The sequence below is a fragment of the Pelecanus crispus genome, chromosome 7, assembly GCF_030463565.1.
Source record: "Pelecanus crispus isolate bPelCri1 chromosome 7, bPelCri1.pri, whole genome shotgun sequence".
Taxonomy (NCBI): Eukaryota; Metazoa; Chordata; class Aves; order Pelecaniformes; family Pelecanidae; genus Pelecanus; species Pelecanus crispus.
This window is the reverse complement of record NC_134649.1, coordinates 37,792,338-37,809,366: the sequence shown is the minus strand read 5'-3', so window position 1 is coordinate 37,809,366 and position 17,029 is coordinate 37,792,338. Positions and strand designations below refer to the sequence as shown.

Here is a 17,029-nt window from a genome sequence, read left to right as displayed (position 1 = left end):
GGGCTGTCGCACAAAATCTCTTCCCGCCCTTCTGTGCTGGAAGCGGCCCAATGCCATTTGCGGTACTCTCTTGCCATCTTCACCTTCATAGGAAGCAAGAGGCAGTTTTAGTTTGGATTCATGCATCTTCTCTGTTTTCTCCTGCAACTCTTGTCCGCTTCTCCAGACTCTCCCAGTCTTCTTAAAAAAAAAACCCTCCCAAACTGCCTATCTACTGTTCTGCACAGGCACAAACACCATCTCCTTTCCTGAAGCAGCCGTAACATGACTGCAAGAGAAGCAAAAGTTTCCCTAAACCACTCCCTCCTGTGAAATGCCGAGTGTCCGTTCGGTACATGCTGTGTCTGCCTGTGCTGGGACAGGACTGAAAAGCGCCGGGCCTTGGGTCTTGGCCTCCATCGGATGAACAATTTCCCGTTGAAGGTTACTCACTTCCTGTTTTCCGTATTTAGACAATCTGGGCCTATAGGGAGGCTTTGATTTGTTGTAAACTTCAGCTGGTTTAAACGTTAAGTTGCGGGAGACCGAGGCGGGGGAGGAGGGGAAAGGCCTGGAGACAAATTATGGCTATTTAATACCGCGACTGTGTTCTCTTGCAGTTTTCTAGTGACCATTAGAGCATGTGAAAGGAAGGTCAGGGGCTGACAGCATGGGAGATGGAGAAAGGGCTGCTTCACAATGGGCTGGGGTGGGAGGCAGTTTGTGTGTGTGTGCGTACATGGGGCTTTGTGTGTGTGTGTGTGTGTGCAGCAGTTGGGAGCAGCCGGGTGATACACTCCAGTGACTAATTTCTCCAGTGTGTCATTTTTGCCACAGACAGCTGTACAGAGAGGCTAACGACAGTGCAACAGCTCCTCAGCAAAGGCAGGGAGGAGCCTCTAACCTAGAGAGGAGAGTGCTGTGCCCTTCCCCGGTGCCTATCAGTACACACCACACACATTTGTTCAAACTTGCCCAGAAGTCTGCAGGACTGGAGTGAGTCAACACTTGTACATAGCTGATAGGGCAGGTCTTGTCCTTTTTGTAACTGTTTTGCAAGGGGAAACTGAGGCATAGAGTGCTGTACCTTTGCTTGTCATCAGAAAGTGAGTGTGTGAGCGACTGGGGTGAGTCCTGGCCCCAGTCAGGCAGTGGTCTGTCTCCTGGGATGTGCTTCGTCATGAAGAACATCTTCCCCATGTTGGTGGGAGTTATGCTTGGATAGAGAAAAATAGCCCAAAATGCCTGTGCGCACAAAGGTTACATGAATGGCTTTGGTCTGTTCTTTTTTGTTCATCCAGTTCTCTTCTAACATATTAGTTCTCAAAATGGGGTGCTTTTACTTCCAAATTTTACAAGGGTCTACAAAAAAGAAAAGAAGAAAAACTAGCGGACAGGCTGAAATGCAGCAGGAGTTGATAAATTGATCTCAATTTTACAGCAAAATCCAATAGGGATTTCCAGGGGCATCCTGAAATCGTTCTAGCAGTATAACCTGCTACCAGAATGCCAGTGTGGGCAGGTGGGAGTGAATGAAAGAACCAGAGATAAAAAAATCACAACCAAAAGAGCCAACATAATGCTCTTGTGTTCCAGGTAAAGAAATCTGCCATGTCCTCTCTGCCTGACAGAGAGCAGGCAGGAACAGGATCAAGCTCCAGAGGAAAGTAAAAGCACTGGGGAAAACTTTGGTGAAGTACTGAAGTGTTTAGGAGAAACGAGGGTCCATGTTCATGCTCTGGCATTGATAGGCTCAACTCCAAATGACTTACACATCCCCTGAGCCAGAGCCAACTTTCCTCCAAATAACTCCCTGCAGCCCAGAGTGCAGACCCATAGAGAGAGGCATGGGAGCAGCATGTAGGCAGGTAGCTGTTTTCTCCCTGCCATTGCTGCATAGGCTGGGTTAACTTTATACTTCCCCGATTCAGTTTTTATAGACCAAACAGTAGCAGTTCCCTCCCTCAGTGGTATGTCAAAGCCTTTCCCTGAAGGAAGGGTTAGTTCTCTATTGTGTTACTACCTACTGGATGTTTTTTCTGCAGTTATCTCCTACTCTGCGATTGCATTTTGCTCAGCCGAGCTTTTGGTGCTCAGAAATGCAACCGAGTTCTTATTGCAAATGCTGTCTAGTTCTTACTGCAGTCTCTCCTATAAGTTTCCTCCAATGGGGCCCTCGACCTCCCAGCAGCACCTTGGTGCAATTTGAGCCCTGGATTTAGGACGAGCTCTGGATCTGACAGGGACACATCAGACTGAATCAGGACTGACTGCAAAGCTGACACCACGGAGAATTGCACCCAAAGCTGTTCAAGCAAATGGCGTTTCTGAATCGGCACCAGCCGGCTGCCCTGATGCCGAGGTTTGATCCAGAGCAGCCTGGTTTGTACTCATATCACCATGCTTAAAGAACAGTCGCTTAATCTCACTTAGAAATGTTTACTTGCGAGGACCAGATGGCCCAGGGAGTTGGGCTAAACAAAGCATTTTACTTCTAGGTCACGCATTCTAATCCAGTCCAGGTTGGTGATAAATGAACATATTCACCTGATAGCCACTTTTGGCTTCATTTTTGGTCTTTTTCAGGCTGGTTTCCAAGAGGAGATGTCACACCACAAAATCTCCCACTGTGCCCTGCCACAGTTGGTACTGATTTGACTGTCTCCGTGGAGAAGCCAAGGATCAAATGCTCCATGGCGCCAGACTGTTTTCTTTTGCAGCCTGCAGGTAAAGGGAAGTTGTCCTGTGTCTGGCTGTGTCATGCCTGCTCTGCGGATGGGCAGGATTTCAGTTTGCAAAGCTGCCAGTCCAACCCCCTCCACCAACGTGAAATTCATTAAAAATACAGGGAAATGTTTAATTGCAGTTGACATATAGGCACTCTCTGCTATGAACTTTACACGCAATCACAGATAACAGCATCAAAATTAATGCCTGCTTCCCACTTGTTCTGCTATAAGCAATAAACGTTTGGCAAGTCAGTAAATAACAAAATTCTCATGTGGCCATCTACAGGTCACCAGGATACTTAAGAAGTTTGCGTTAATTATACCATGTTCGCCATCAAAGAGGGGATATTAACCCTTTTGAGCTGTGGCAGGAAAGCAGTGGAGTCATTTGGAAGTAAGTAAATGAAATCTCGTCACTAAAAGTGCAACCTTTGCAAAATAAAAAAAAAAAAAAAGATGTTTGAGGCAAAAACCTCACTAGACATCATGGAAAATACACTACCTTTTCAGCTTTCCTTTTATTTATTTTGTATTTTGACATCAAACACTCCCTGTAACCTAATCTTCTTGGCTTTTGATGTGGCCGTGGAGACATGACAATTAAGCATGGCTTAAAACAATAATCCCAACAACGGGAACCAAAGGCAAGTAATGTCAGGGTTCCCCCCTCACAAAAAGCCTGTCCCCCAGTGTTTGGTGCTAGTGAAAGGACTGTAAATCCCAATTTGTTGCCTTGATATCTGCTCTGTGCTTACACTTTACGTTGAACTTTACACACTTGCTCCATTTCCATTCCCTGCTGTTTGTTTTTCTTCCGCTATGCAAAATGTCTGGAGACAAACATGATAACACACGTTGCAGAAAGATGGTTTGATCTTTCACAGATTAGTGCCACCTGACAAACACGGGATTATTTGTTATCTGTGTTGCAGGAACTGCTGAAGACCCTGCTCAGAAGAGGCACGCTCCTCTGGGCACTGGGGGCTGCAGCACCCCTCCTGACAAGCTGATGGATTATGGCCCTGATTCTGCGAGCGAATCAGACCGACCCGGCGAAATGCCTGCAGAGGCAACACCAAGGTAAGCCCTTATCAAAATCTGAACGTGTGCGTGTAGTGTGCAACCAAAGCAAATAGCTTGATTATTCTAAATTATTTTAAAGTGATGTTTTTAGTTTTCCTGTTCTTGTTTCAGCTATTCAAATATGGAGGGAGAGTGGCTGAGTTTACTTATGAACCCGTTTAAAACCTGTCTGAAAATGAACATGTTTCTTTTTAAATGAAGCTTGCACGGTATGCTATAAACTGCCTTTTTTTTTTTTAATGGGTGTTTGCACTAAGCCTCGCTAAACAAGTTAGAGAGATGATTAACTCGTCTGAAATGATGCGGGAAGGCCTCGTCCCAGTTGCGTGTACTTTCTTCAGCACATCCAGAGCTGCTGCAATTCCTCGTCATTCATGAGCCGGGCTTGCAAACGCTGCTGGGGAGGAGGCTGCATGGTTAAAGAGAAGCAGTGATAGAAAGGGCTGGAATTTGCACAGACACACTGAAAAAGGAACTCAGGTTATTTTTTTTCTTAATGAGTAAGGAGTTATCCCCAAGTTGGTTTCCACAGAAGTGAGACGCAACTCTCGGGGGGTCAAAGGAGGAAACGCAAAGTTCATTAGCAGTTTTCTTGAAAATATTGTTTTAGTAGCAGCAGTACTCGCCCCTACACACAGTGGGGAGACTTTGCAAGACTTTGTTTCACTTTTTAAGGCCCCAAGGAGTTCCTTGTGTGGGTCAGACTCAACTGTGCGATGAAAGCAGCCACAAAGTTTTGGCCATGCGAGAGCTGCCTGGTAAGCACTCTTCTTCATCCTCATGTGGCGGCCTGCATGCACACCCCCTGCACCCACGGCTGCAGCCCTTGTTCCCAGGACAGCACTGAGCAGCTCAGGGCTAGCCATCCCCCCTTGCTCCCTTCACGCCACTGATGACACCAAATGGTAAGAAACAGGTTTCCAGGTTGACAGTGTTGCCTGTTACAGCAGCGTAAGAACCTGCAGAGAACTGCCTGGTCTAATACAGGCCGTGCCTTGAAATCCATTAGGCAGCTGGCTGCTTTTCTGCATTTACAGTGCTTTTAAAACTTTTTAATTGAAAAGTGTTTCTCCAAACACTTTAAAAAAACAACCCAAAAAACAACAAAAGCCCAGAGAAACCGCAGTTCATCATCTGCGATGTGGCTGCTGCCTTCGATTTTAAACTGGTTAAGAAACTTTCGTGCAGTTTAACTGCATGACCTCGTCACCCCAAAATGACACTGGAGAATGAGCTTTTGTACCTGTGCGTTTTATACTAAATCATTCGCCAACTATTTTTTTGTCCTACCCTGGTAGGTTTTTGAAATATCAATAGACCGCTCTGCATAAAGTTTAAGCTAATAATTCTACTGACAACAATGACGGCGATAATTTTTCCTCTCTCCCTATTAAAAGCAGCCTTTATGACATGAAGCTGGGCACAGGTACTTTGACAAAAAAGGCATTTTATTATTCTTAGCAATATTCACCTTGAAGGAATATGAGGAGAGCATACACTTTTTACAGACAATATATAAACATGTTGTACATAATTAACAATAACTTAGTTCACTAATCCAAAAATAAGCAAAATAAAAAAATTAAAATAAAACCAGAAAATACTGCAGATTTTTTTTATGCTGATACAAGTACAAAATAATTTAAATCTCAACTGCCATCGTCTATGCTGCAGTGACTGACAATATATTGCACTTTGTCAACTGTATCAGTAATCCCTGTCTTCCACCCACATCCCTTCCCCGCACCCCCCCCCCCCCCCCGCCCAAATCCTACAGAAATTTGAGTTGGGTACAAATAATGTACAACTGTACCATTGTAAAAGGTAAAAAGTAAAAAGGACCCAATTTTTTTACCTCGGTAGATTAAAAATTCTTATGATTTCTCCCAACCAATTTAGTTTCCCGTTTATTTCCACTTCTTTACAAAGTGCACCTATATGCCTACACAGACCAGAAAAAGGAGGAAAGCAGGATTTTCATGGCTGCTTGGTTCTTAATTCATTATCGAATATTTGAATTACATGTTTAGAAGAAAATTAACGTACATCCATTTTTATTTGTTTTGTTGTGGTTTTTTTTCTTTAAAGCAGGACTTTTGCAGTAGATACAATTGGCTTGATCAAAAAAAAAAAAAGAAAAACCCCAACAACAAAAAAGTTAAAAATTAAAAAAAAAAAAGCTTGTCACAGAGTTAAGCTTACGTGGTTTACATTATCAAACCCCTCTGTTCATCGGGGCATTTTCATCAGAAGTATAGCTAAATATGTACATTGTATGTTATACTGGAGCTTGTGTTCACGAGAGGCATCAGATCATAACAATCAATAGAATACACTTCACATTGGCAATAGCTTTGTTTTCGGTCATTTACGTACAATATGGTTTAATAATGGGCGATTTAAATTTTTTTCTTTTTTTGTTTTTGTTTTTTTTTTTTTTTTAATATAAAATACGCTACGGAAAACGGCCGTTCCCCTTAGAACGATGCTTTCCCTCATCTCATTAGCTGTCGCTGTGTCTGGGATTTGACGGATGTGTGAAGCTCAAACTGATTGTCTCTCTCTTTCCCCTCTCCAGTGATCTCAACCTCATTTCTGCCCTTCCTCCCTGTGAAGTCCACCGGGGCCTGGATGCCCAAGACAGCACACGTGCTGCGTGTGGATGCGGTGGCCACACTGCCGTAAGTTTACCCAAGCAGCTAATCTGCATTTTTAAGCGACAGCTGCCAACACAACAGAACAAAATGCTTCAACCTCTAAAGTCTGCGAGTTGAATGTTTTTATGCCCTGTGATGGTTTTTGCTGTGCTAGAAGTTAGCTGCGACAGTTTGGTAAATGCCTGTATCTCACCCCTCACTAGTGCAGGATTGCCTTCCCCGAGAGTTTTTTCCCAACAGTTTGTCTGATCTAGCTGTCTGTTTTGAGGAGTAATAGGGTAGTTGGGAGCGGGGGGGCCGGTTTTTTAAATAAATCTTTCCCGTTAGGGAAAAGAATGAAGAAATTGTGTCAAAATAATCACCATCTTGGGCACATTAAAATCCCATATTACAGCTACATTTTTGCTTTGTTCCCCCCCACCCAATCTTTTCCCCCTTCCTAGTAGATATTCTGGTATGGAAGATAGACAGAGTTAATCCAAGGGGGCTGTTGAATATGTTCCCCCCTCGTCCCCTTGTTTTGAAGGCAGGTTTTCTTACAGGGTAGCCATTGCAAACAACAGCACAAAAACATGCAGTCAGAGGGGTTGAGGCTTTTCGTGGAAAACAAAAGCAAAATAAATATGACTTTGTGTCTGATTTAATTTTAAAAATTACATTTTTATAAAGATGTCCTTTTCTTTTTTTTTTTTTTTTTCCCCCCTTTTTTCTTTTCCCCATCCCAAACAAAGTCCACAATAGAAATCCAGCATGTCTGGCTTCCAGTGAGCCGATTCCATCCTGGGAGGCTGCTTACATCTCTTTACAATATTCACAGTAATAACAAAGACAGAAAGGAAAGCCAGTTCCAAGCCTTTTCCTCCAGCTTCTGCCACCTTTTGCTTCCTGCTGGACCACTGATTATCGAACAGGTGAGTTCTTTTTCCTTATACCTGAGGGGCCAAAGTGCATTACAGGCACCACTACACGTTTCTGCAGAAGACCCATCATTTGCAAGGTTTTAGTCCAGCATTAAGAGATAAACCACACGGGAGCAAAGATCCCCTTTTGCCATCCCTACATTCTCCTCTTGGCAGAACATTTTCTTACTTGGTGTCGTCTTAGGCAAAGCCCCATGTTCTTAATCTGTGGGTGGGTCTCTTGGTCATCAGGTTTTATCCCATGGCTGTAACCATGCTGGATGGGTGCGGATGTCCAAATGAGATGCTGGAAGATGGGTGGATGGGGGTAGGTGTTGGTAGGATGTGTCCAGAGTGGCTGAAAGGTGGCAAATGCCCCATGGGTGCCATGTGACTAGCAAGGGCAGCAGCGCTGAAGGGAGACGATTTCTCCTGCATGCACTTGGACAGTTCCTCAAAACACTCTGAGCCTTTCTTGCTTTTCTTTGATTTGTTGGACATTTTCCTATTCCTCGTCTGAATTCCTTCCTTTTTCATGGTCAGAGGCCTGTTCACCTGCAAGAAATGAGAAAATCAGGCTCATGCAGACAAAATGACCTTATTGTGCAAAAATGAAAATATTTGGACAGCCCCCATGTGTTTTTCCTGGATGGAGACCTTTTTCTGGCCAAAAAAAATGGTGTTTCTCTCTGCAGAACTTGTTTATATTGATTTGTTTAATAAAACCACACACACAAAAAAACTCTAGACATGAAAAACAAATTCAACTGAATTTGGCAGCTGATGACTCTCTTTCCCGTAGGCTTACCCTCAGCCCTCATTCATTTCCTAATAGAAGAGATCAAACTAGGAGGCACACGTTGACCCAAATTTAGTCCTAAGACATGAGCAATCTTGTACCAGTAACCTCTGTTACTTACGGTTTAAATAACGTTCCAACATGTCAAGTGATTCCTGCTTAGTTAAAAAATACATAATACAACAAAGCCTTAAATGTAATTATTTTTAAACAAAATCAAAATGAAGATGCCCCATCAGGATTAGTTTTTTGCAGAGCCTATTCCAAATGGCCTCTTGTGTTTCTGGAGGGAAACGGCACACAAAACACGCTTAGTTAAAACCAAGTGTGGTAGCTCTATTTTGCCCGCTTTGCCCAAGCGTTAGAAGCCAAGCTAATACATTGCAATGTCACTGAACTTAGCATCACTATGCCGACAAAGAATGGCTGTCACTTCCCAGGGGAACCTTAGAGACAGGGGAAGGAATAAAACAACAACCAAAACCCCGAAACCAATAAAAGCCTAGTGTACGCCATGCAGTTAAGACATCAATCCCAGCTAGGCAAGCAGCGACACATGAGATGAGTAAATACTCACATTGTGCAATTTATAGTAGAGTCCACAGGCATTACAAACTGGGTCCCCGTTTGCATTACGTCGCCATAAGGTCGTGGTGGTTGTCTGACAGTTGGCACAACAAGTCCCTGCTCTCCTAGCCGCTGACTAACCAAAAGAAAAAGAAAATTAAAAATGTATAGGCAGGAGGAGGAGGGAGATCATGAGAAAGGTCAAGCTGGACTGAATATTTAGGTTGGGTAGAACTAGTTACTAAGATTTTACAGAGCATCAGGGCTGAAGGAAAGCTACTGTTAGTTTTACATTTTGTGGCCGTTAGGTTTTTGTTTAAATTCAAGTATTCTCCTATGCGGACTGCAGCTTCAAGCCCCGTGGCACCATGTGTGCAGGGGACGTAGAGAGAAACAATACATCTCTAACTCCACAAACAAAAGTTTTAGAGGGGAAAATGACATCTGATTTGTTTAGGTTTTCCCTTTGCAGGATTCTAGAATGTGTCATGAAAATGCATTCCCCCCCCCCCCCTTTTTTTTTTTAAAATGATTGATTTAGTTTGTGCCAATGTTGGGACTGGGTTTGAAAAGAGGGAGTTATCTTAAAGAATGTGATTTTTTTACCCCTACTCTGGCCCTTTAAAGATGGACACAAAAGAAAACCAACTGCATTACTTAACTGTGTGCAGTATTGCAGTATTTATCAGAGCCATCACTGAAAATTCAGTTTCCATTTACAAGTGAAAGGGAGAAAACAAAACGGCCTCCAACTTTCTTTAAATATTTAGCAAACCAAATTTTATGCCTTGCAGCAATGATTCTGCTGACCCGTCTGCCGCCTCTGTCCCTACCCAGTTCCTTGGCTGACAAGCCCTCAAACAACTGTCTTAAAAAAACCAACCAAACAAACAAAAAAACCCCAAAATCCACCACCCTTTCTAAAACTATTGTTCTGCTGAAACCAAGGTGGGGGAAAAGCAAAATGCCCAAACATTCACCCATCTCCCAAAACAAGAACAGGAAAAGTAGAACAGCAGGCAGCCAGTAATTTCTGGATGGGCCTGTGTCTAGCAGACCCCACAATAATACGTTCTTTGTGTAAGCATGCTATTGAATAACGTGTTATGGACGGACTAATTGCACCCCATATTTTGGAAAATAATTTTGTATTAGAAAGCTTCAGCCTTGCCTCTGGAAGTGGTCAAAATACAGTCCATTTTGTGCAATTGCTGAGGACTCAGTATTTTCTTTTCTTAAATTAGCAGAGTTTACTTTCTAATGCGTATCAGTTGTGGCAATTTCCCCAGGGCCTCGCTCCCTGGATATTTTTGCAATTAGCCACTGAGAGCCATAGGGTGAAGCAGCAGCGAAGCTCACGTTAATGTGCGGGGCATCTCCGTGAGCAGAGAGCAGTGTCACAGACCGGTGGGTTTCCCAGACGAGAACTTTTGTGCGCTTCCCTGCCTGCCGGCTCCGCCGGGGAGCTGGTGCCGCTCGAAGCACAGACTGACCTGGCTCACAAACCAGAACCCAGCACTGGGTTCTGTTCTCGCTGCTGGTCTACACCATGGCCCTCTGTAACTTTCCCAAAGCTGATGGACGGCTCAGCAGCTTAAGGCAAGAGTCAGGCCCTGGGAGACTCATATATTTCAGTCCCTTACTCGCCTGTGAGAACAAGCCAAAGGCAGAAAGAGGGGTACCCCCTACTGCAAGTACACTCATGCAACCCAAACACAATTAATGCCAGACTTGCAAACACTGGCATTATTAATGTGATCACTTCGCTATTGCATGTCAGATGAACAAATTCCCAAAGATGGCCATCTCCTCTCCCCGGCAAACAAGCAAACTACAGTGGAAAAAGGGGCAATAAACAAAGCTGTAAATCAATTAAAACAAAACATTAAAACAACTAAACTAAAAGAAAACCTCTCTGGTGCCCCCTGAACCCCTCGCAGTGAGCCAAGTATAAGTCCCCCAATACACTGGAAGGTGGAGACCTATGTTTGCATATTTGAGACGGCTTACTGATACTCAGCTATGCTGCTTAACTCTACAGCCTGTCCCATTCAGACGGGAAAGCACTTGAGCCTGCGAGACGATAATGTTACACTGTTGTCTTAACATTTTTCTATATGTCAGTCACTTTAGAAGGCAAGTCATTAAGAAGCTTGCATAGTTGAAATTCTGACTCACGACAAATCTTCTCTATCCCATCCCAGTGTTAGAGCAGTAATGCCAATTTTCTGCTCTCCAAACCTCATTGAAACGTGCCCACAAATAGCTGAGAGTTGGGCACCATAAATCACAAAGCTCCAAAAAATATATTTATTATTCTTAGCATTTTACGCATTATTTGTGGAGTAGAGTGTATTAGAAATTTCAAAACAGCAAGCATGACTGGCAAGGCTTGCCTATAGAAACTCTCTAAAGCTTTTAGAGTCAGGAAACAGATACACAAAGTTTCCTTATCTTTAACGTACAGATATCCGGATAGGAAACTACTACCAGGAGCTTAGAAAGGACATTTTTTTTAAATCACTCAAATGAAAATACAAAGTATAGGTGACTCCATGGAAAAATAATAAGTTTTTTTTTTAAACAGTAGGGGATTGTCTGGGGAGGGAACCAATATTAATATTGCCAGAGAATATAAGAGTGAAAATTACTTCATGGTTTTTATACAAATAATTATTAAGTAGGGAGCAGTAGCTTTGACTCATGTGATTTGTTTTGCTTTTTGGAGCTGGAACTTTTTTTTAGTACACGGTGGAGGACATTCATGCTCATAACCCTTTCGCTCCCAGTATGTGCCCAAAACGTCCCAAGAGGCCAAATAAATGAGGAATTAAATTAAAAGCTGTCATCCAAGGATAAACGGGGAGACGGATACACGATATCCCGCATGTATTGAGAGCGGCAGGGAGGCTCGGGGCAGAGGCGCGCTCGGCGGGCTGCGGCGGCGTGGTGGTCTGTGCCGGGGATGCCGGGGCTGGGGGGGATGGTGGGGGGAGGTCTGCCCCGAGGCGCGGCAGTGACCTGGAGGTGACTGACCCCCGTGTACAGTACAGCTCGGCTCTGCGCAGGGGCTGAGCGGAGATGAGACACGTTCGACTTGTGCCTGCGTGTGGTCCCTTTGCCTAATTTATCCCCAAACCCAGGAGAAACGGAGACACCTACCAGCCTTCGTTTAGGTTTAATGAGAGGTCGGTTTTGACCATTCATTTTGTGGTAGAGCCCGCAGGCGTTACACAGGTAATGCCCGGTGCCGTCTCTTCTCCAGAGAGGGGTAGCAGTTGCTCCACAGTTCACACACTCTCTGCCTTCTAAATGGAAACACGAAGAAACCGGATTTCTTTCTTTAAAAACAAATTCACAAAAGCTTTTTGCATTGTCCTTTAGGCGTTTTCCAGAAGTCAAAACAGTGTGTTAATTCAAGCACAATCAGACAGCAGTGACATCTACAGCACATGCAGCAAGGAGCTCAGTGTTTCGAGAACGCCCAGACTCCAGCGAGTATTTTATGTCATGATCAGAAATAGGCAGCTCTCTCTGCAAGGTGAGAAAGAGTGACACTCTTATTGTGTCAGATGGAAGTTATCGTTTCAGTAACGAGAACTGCCTTAATCTGCACTGGGCACCGCTCCCCTCCCATATCTATTGCACTCTGATGGTTAGATCCTGTGTTCTCCTGCCACAGCTACACACGTACACGTGTACACAAACACACACACACCTGCAAACACACAACACGTTAAAGAAAGAGTCAAAGGAAGAGGTTTTCTAGAATTAAATCCAAGCAAAAGGACCTCCCATTCTGTGCTTTCTTTTTTGTTGCAAATACTACGGGATGAGAAAGTAAAGCTGAGCAGATTGGGAATGGATACAGAATGCCAAAGGCTCCGTCACGATTTTTGTTCTAAAGGCAGAAAAATCCTGGTAACGCTGATTTTTTGAGAAAGTTCAGTTTCAGCATGCACTCTGGAAATTACTGTAAAAAACAAGCTTTCAGTTCTTTGCCATTTTTGTGATTTTTCAACAATACAGCTTGGATTTGGTAGGGAGCAGTTTACCTTACTACTGCTTCATTATTAGTTTTAGTAGCACAACGTGGGAAACACGGCATTGTAGAATAGCTCTATTAAAACCCAGCATGTAACTCCTAGATTTCTGTTTCTGCCTCGGAAAGCTCTCTGCTAAAAGTTCATTTGCCTCTGATGGTTCGAGGGCAGGTCTGCTTAATATAGAAATCTCTCTTAATATAGTTTATGCAAATCCTACAGTATTTAACTGGAGAGGAAATTCTTTTTGCTAATAACTGAAGCAGGCCATGTCGAGTTCAGCGGGGTTTGTGTCTCCTTTAATCTAGGGAGTGGGTGGCTTTTAAACAACACAGTCTACAGTGAAAAATGAGGGGAGCTCTGCGGCACTGCATTTGTAGCTTTTGTCCCTCCTAGGGCAGGAAGCTGCAGGAGTCGTCGTGTCGTGAGTCTTAGTTTTCCTACAAAAACACTGAGTGGTCACGAACTTTCCCCAGTTCCTTGCACAGGGGGCTCCCTTACAGAAAAAAAAACAAAACCCGTAAAACAAAACAAAACAAAACAAAAATGCTCCTTACTTCCCCCATCTAATAAAATAATCAGCAACTACAGGACAAAACTTAAAAAGCTACTCAAGATCCCTTTATCTTCACAGAACTGGGTCTTGAATCCGTTTCCAAACTCGGGAGGCTGGGGCTGCTAATTGTCTTTACTTACTACTCTCTGCACTACTAAAAAATACATAAACGTAGTAACAACTGCATTTAAATAATGGCAGAGGAAGAGTGTGTTTTTCCCCTCACAGGAGCCATTTGAAACAGAACTGATGAGCTTGTAAAATAGCTGGTATTTTTGTTGCAAAACTCGTAAGAGATCGCGTTTCCAAATTATTGTCTACTTTAAAAATAAATGCATGTGGTGTATTCATAAGCATAGACGTGCAATCATATGTAAGAATACACACACAAAAGCATATATAGCCATTTATTTTTAAAGGGCTATCTAAATTCAGTCCCAATATACCATATTTCCACGGCTGAGGATGTTAAAGCAGGAAGGTTAGTAGAATTACACAAATTGTCTTAATTTGTCTGTCTAGTTGTACAACTACTGTGATTTCAAAGTAGGATCAAAACTTTGTCCATCACCTAATTTGCTGCTTTAGGACTGCACTTTTAGGCAGAAATGCAAGGAAGGGTTGTGAACACCGGAAAGGTCTGCAGTCAGTCTTTTGGAACCAGAGATATGTCTGGTTCGGGGCGGGCGGGGGGGTGTTTTCTAGTTAAAGTTAGGCTGGAGTAAGCTAGCGATGACTGGACACCTTAGTCTTTCGCACTGGTATGTAAACTATATTTGAACTTTTGCTCCTGTAAAACGTGAAGGAAATAAGGCCCTCTGCAATTTGAGGCAGACCGGCCGGGTAAGTTTCGCTTTCATCCTGCGCTGGGGCCTTGGTTCGTATTAATGAAGAGATGTAATAATTATTGAGGCAGAAATACCTATCACTAGGAAGTCCCCATGCATAATCCATGGGGTGTTTTACTGACTTGGGAGAGCAGGGTCGGGCCTGAGCCCCTCGGGTGGCCAAGGCCAGCTTTTCTCCCGCAGGAAACATTTTTTTTTTCCCCGCCATATAAATCCCTCTTTGTACAACTCGATCTGCCAGCTCACGCTGCCCTGGTCCCCGCATCGCTCGGCCCCATCCGAGGGCCCAGGGCTGCTGCCCGGTGGCTCAGCGGCCGCTGTGGATGCGTTGGCACCCACAGAAGCCTGGTGCGAGCTCCCTCTCCCAGTTCAAAAACGCAGAAAAATGGGACCAAGCAGTCACCTGCCCTCCTGTCCCGAAGAGCGCTGACACAAGCACCCAGCCTCGCAGCAGCCCGCAACCTCACCCCCAAACAGCCAGGGAAGCCAACCACGCCAGCACGCACCCCCCCGCAGCGCAGCCCTTCCACCCCGGGATGCAGCCGGTGCGTGACGGGGCAGGCCACAGGGTGCAACACTTACCCGAGCAGGACCGGGCCTTGCTTCGCGGTTTGGGGGTGAAGCTGGACGCAGGCCCCCCCAGGAAGCTGCCAGGGTGGAAGAGGCTGCTGCTGTAGTCGTGGGCGGCCGGCACGTAGGAGGGGTAGGTGGGGATGGGGTGGTGGGTGGAGGGCTGGGCCCCCATGCTGGTGAGGCTGCTTCTGAGCGGGCTGGCGCTCTCCATCTTCATCCCCTCCGACAGCGACACTTGGTACTTGATGCTGTCTTTGTCCTCCTGCCGGGCCCCGGCGGAGGACGAAGGGGAGGCGGCGCTGGTGGAGTTGGGGTCCGGGGACACTTCCTTGGGAGGGGTCGGGGGGAAGCCAAAGAGGTGGGAGCCGGAGTGCGAGGCCGGGGTGAGCGAAGACACGGAGGCGGTGCTGGACGTGCTGCTGCCCGGGTACACCGAGATGGCCCCGGGCGCTCCGGCCGCCGAGGGGTGCAGGGGTGTCTTGGTGAAGGGGTTGACGGTCCAGGGGTTGTGGTGGTGGGCAGACAGTGCCGCCTTGCTGCTGTCCAGCCAAGGGATCCCGGGGCTGTGGATAAGATGAGGCCGGCACATTTGACTCCCGGTCAGGCGGGCTGTAGGAACACAAGAGCGTTTGGGATCAGCGTGGGGCAGCTCAGCCCGGAGCAGCTCTGAGAAGTCCCCCAGCTCCCGGGCCGGGCAGCTCCCCAGCCTGCGGGCAGCCGGAGGGGAGCCGGGCATGGGGAGAGATTTCATAACCCGGAGGAGAGCAGCCAGACTGGCACGAACAGCCCCTTCGCCCTGTCCCCTCCGAGGGGGAGAGCAGCCGGCCCAGCGAGAAGGAGCGATGGGCAGCGGGGAGGGGGACCCAGCCACCCGGGGCCGGAGCGGAGGCACCCCCCCCCCCCTCCTCCCTGCCCACCCCCGGGAATAAGCAGCAAACCCCTTTCTGCTCTGTCTTCCGAGCTGCTGCAGCACGCTCTCGTCGGCTCCTAAAAACACCCCCAAATAAAATCCATCGCCGATTTGAATCGGTCTGTACTTTGCATCCGGGAAGTAGCCGTGTCTGAGAAGTTTTAGCCTGTGCGCACACTATTTCCCCTTCCTCTCTCACCTCCCCCCTTTCTTTCCCTCCCCTCCGCCAGTCCTTGGTTATCTCTAGGGTTAAAATCCACCCCTGCCTCCCTTTCTATCCTGTTTTCTCAGCTCTCCTTTCCCCCCGGACCCGGCGCACCGAGGCGGCCCCCGAGTGGAACTCCTCGCCTCCACGTAGGACGCGCACGGAGGGGCCGGGGAGCGCGGGCGGAGGCGGGCGGGGAAGGGGCCGGGGGTGCAGAGGCGGGCAGCGGGTGCTGGTTTACCGTGTGCCTGGCTGTAGGAGACCCTGGCCCGGGCGTGGGCGGAATTGGCGTAGTAGGGGTTGCCCTGGGAGTCCAGGTGGTTGAAGAAGACGTCGACTTCATCCGGAGGTAGGAGCTGCGCTGGTTCCATGTAGTTGTGAGCCAGTCCGGGGTGGTGGCTCTCGGGGTGCTGCCCGTTGAGCACGGCGTGGTGGGCCATCCAGCGAGGCTGGTCCGTGGCCACCTCCATGGCCTCGGGCCTCCCCTCCCACCCACCCCCGGACCAGGAGCGAGCGGCGCTCGGTGGGGGGGGCGGGGGTGGTGGTGCTGCTCGGGGCGGCGGCTTTCGGCGCTGCCGGTGGGCTTTAGGAGACGGGGTGGCTTTTCTTAAAGAGAAAACCGCCGGGTGATGGAGTGCGCCCTCGGAAGGGTGGGGGAGGACCCCCGAAGTCGGCGTGTCCGTCCGTCAGCGGGCGGGCGGCGGAGGCAGGTCCGGGGAGGCGGCGGGCAGCACCTGTAGGGAGAGACGGGCGGGTCAGCGGCTCGGCAGCCCCGGGCTGCGCTGCCCGCCGGGCCGGCTCCCGGCCGGGTTGTTTCCCCGGCGGTAAATGGATGGGGAGGGGGAAGCGGAGCCCCTCCCCCCTTCCAAAAATATCCTCTCCCCCAAAGTCCTCGCCTTGCGCCCTCCCTGCTCATTGCCCCACAAAATAAACAGAGATCCCATTTCAAACTCTTTACCCGAAAAAAAAAAAAGCTTCTTTTTTTTTTTTTTTTCCCCCCCGCTCTCGCTACAAACGTCAACAGGAGTTTTTCCAGCTGGCTTCAAAAGCGGGGTAAAAAAGGAAGGACGGCAGATCTAATATAGCGTAGTTCTAGCAAGAACTCCGACTGACACAAAAGGAAAAGGAGGGGAGAAAGAGGGGGGGGGGAGAAGGAGAAGAGGGGGGGAGAAGGGTGTTTA

At 47.0% G+C, this 17,029-nt stretch overlaps 1 protein-coding gene across 6 annotated transcripts; it reads right to left on the bottom strand.

Moving 5' to 3' along the window:
* Positions 1 to 7,184: 7,184 nt before the first annotated feature.
* Positions 7,185 to 16,318, bottom strand: GATA2 (GATA binding protein 2). 6 transcript variants are annotated; one of them, XM_075714035.1, is made up of 5 exons: positions 16,090 to 16,318; positions 14,743 to 15,342; positions 11,876 to 12,054; positions 8,724 to 8,849; positions 7,185 to 7,902 (listed from the first exon to the last, which is right to left on the bottom strand). In XM_075714035.1, exons 1-5 carry the CDS (start codon positions 16,316 to 16,318, stop codon positions 7,603 to 7,605), a joined length of 1,434 nt encoding a protein of 477 aa, XP_075570150.1. In that variant the 3' UTR covers positions 7,185 to 7,602. The 6 variants fall into 6 exon arrangements, with proteins under 6 accessions (XP_075570150.1, XP_075570151.1, XP_075570153.1 ...); XM_075714036.1 differs by having other exon boundaries at positions 11,876 to 12,021; XM_075714038.1 differs by having other exon boundaries at positions 8,724 to 8,807; positions 11,876 to 12,021.
* Positions 16,319 to 17,029: the final 711 nt, after the last annotated feature.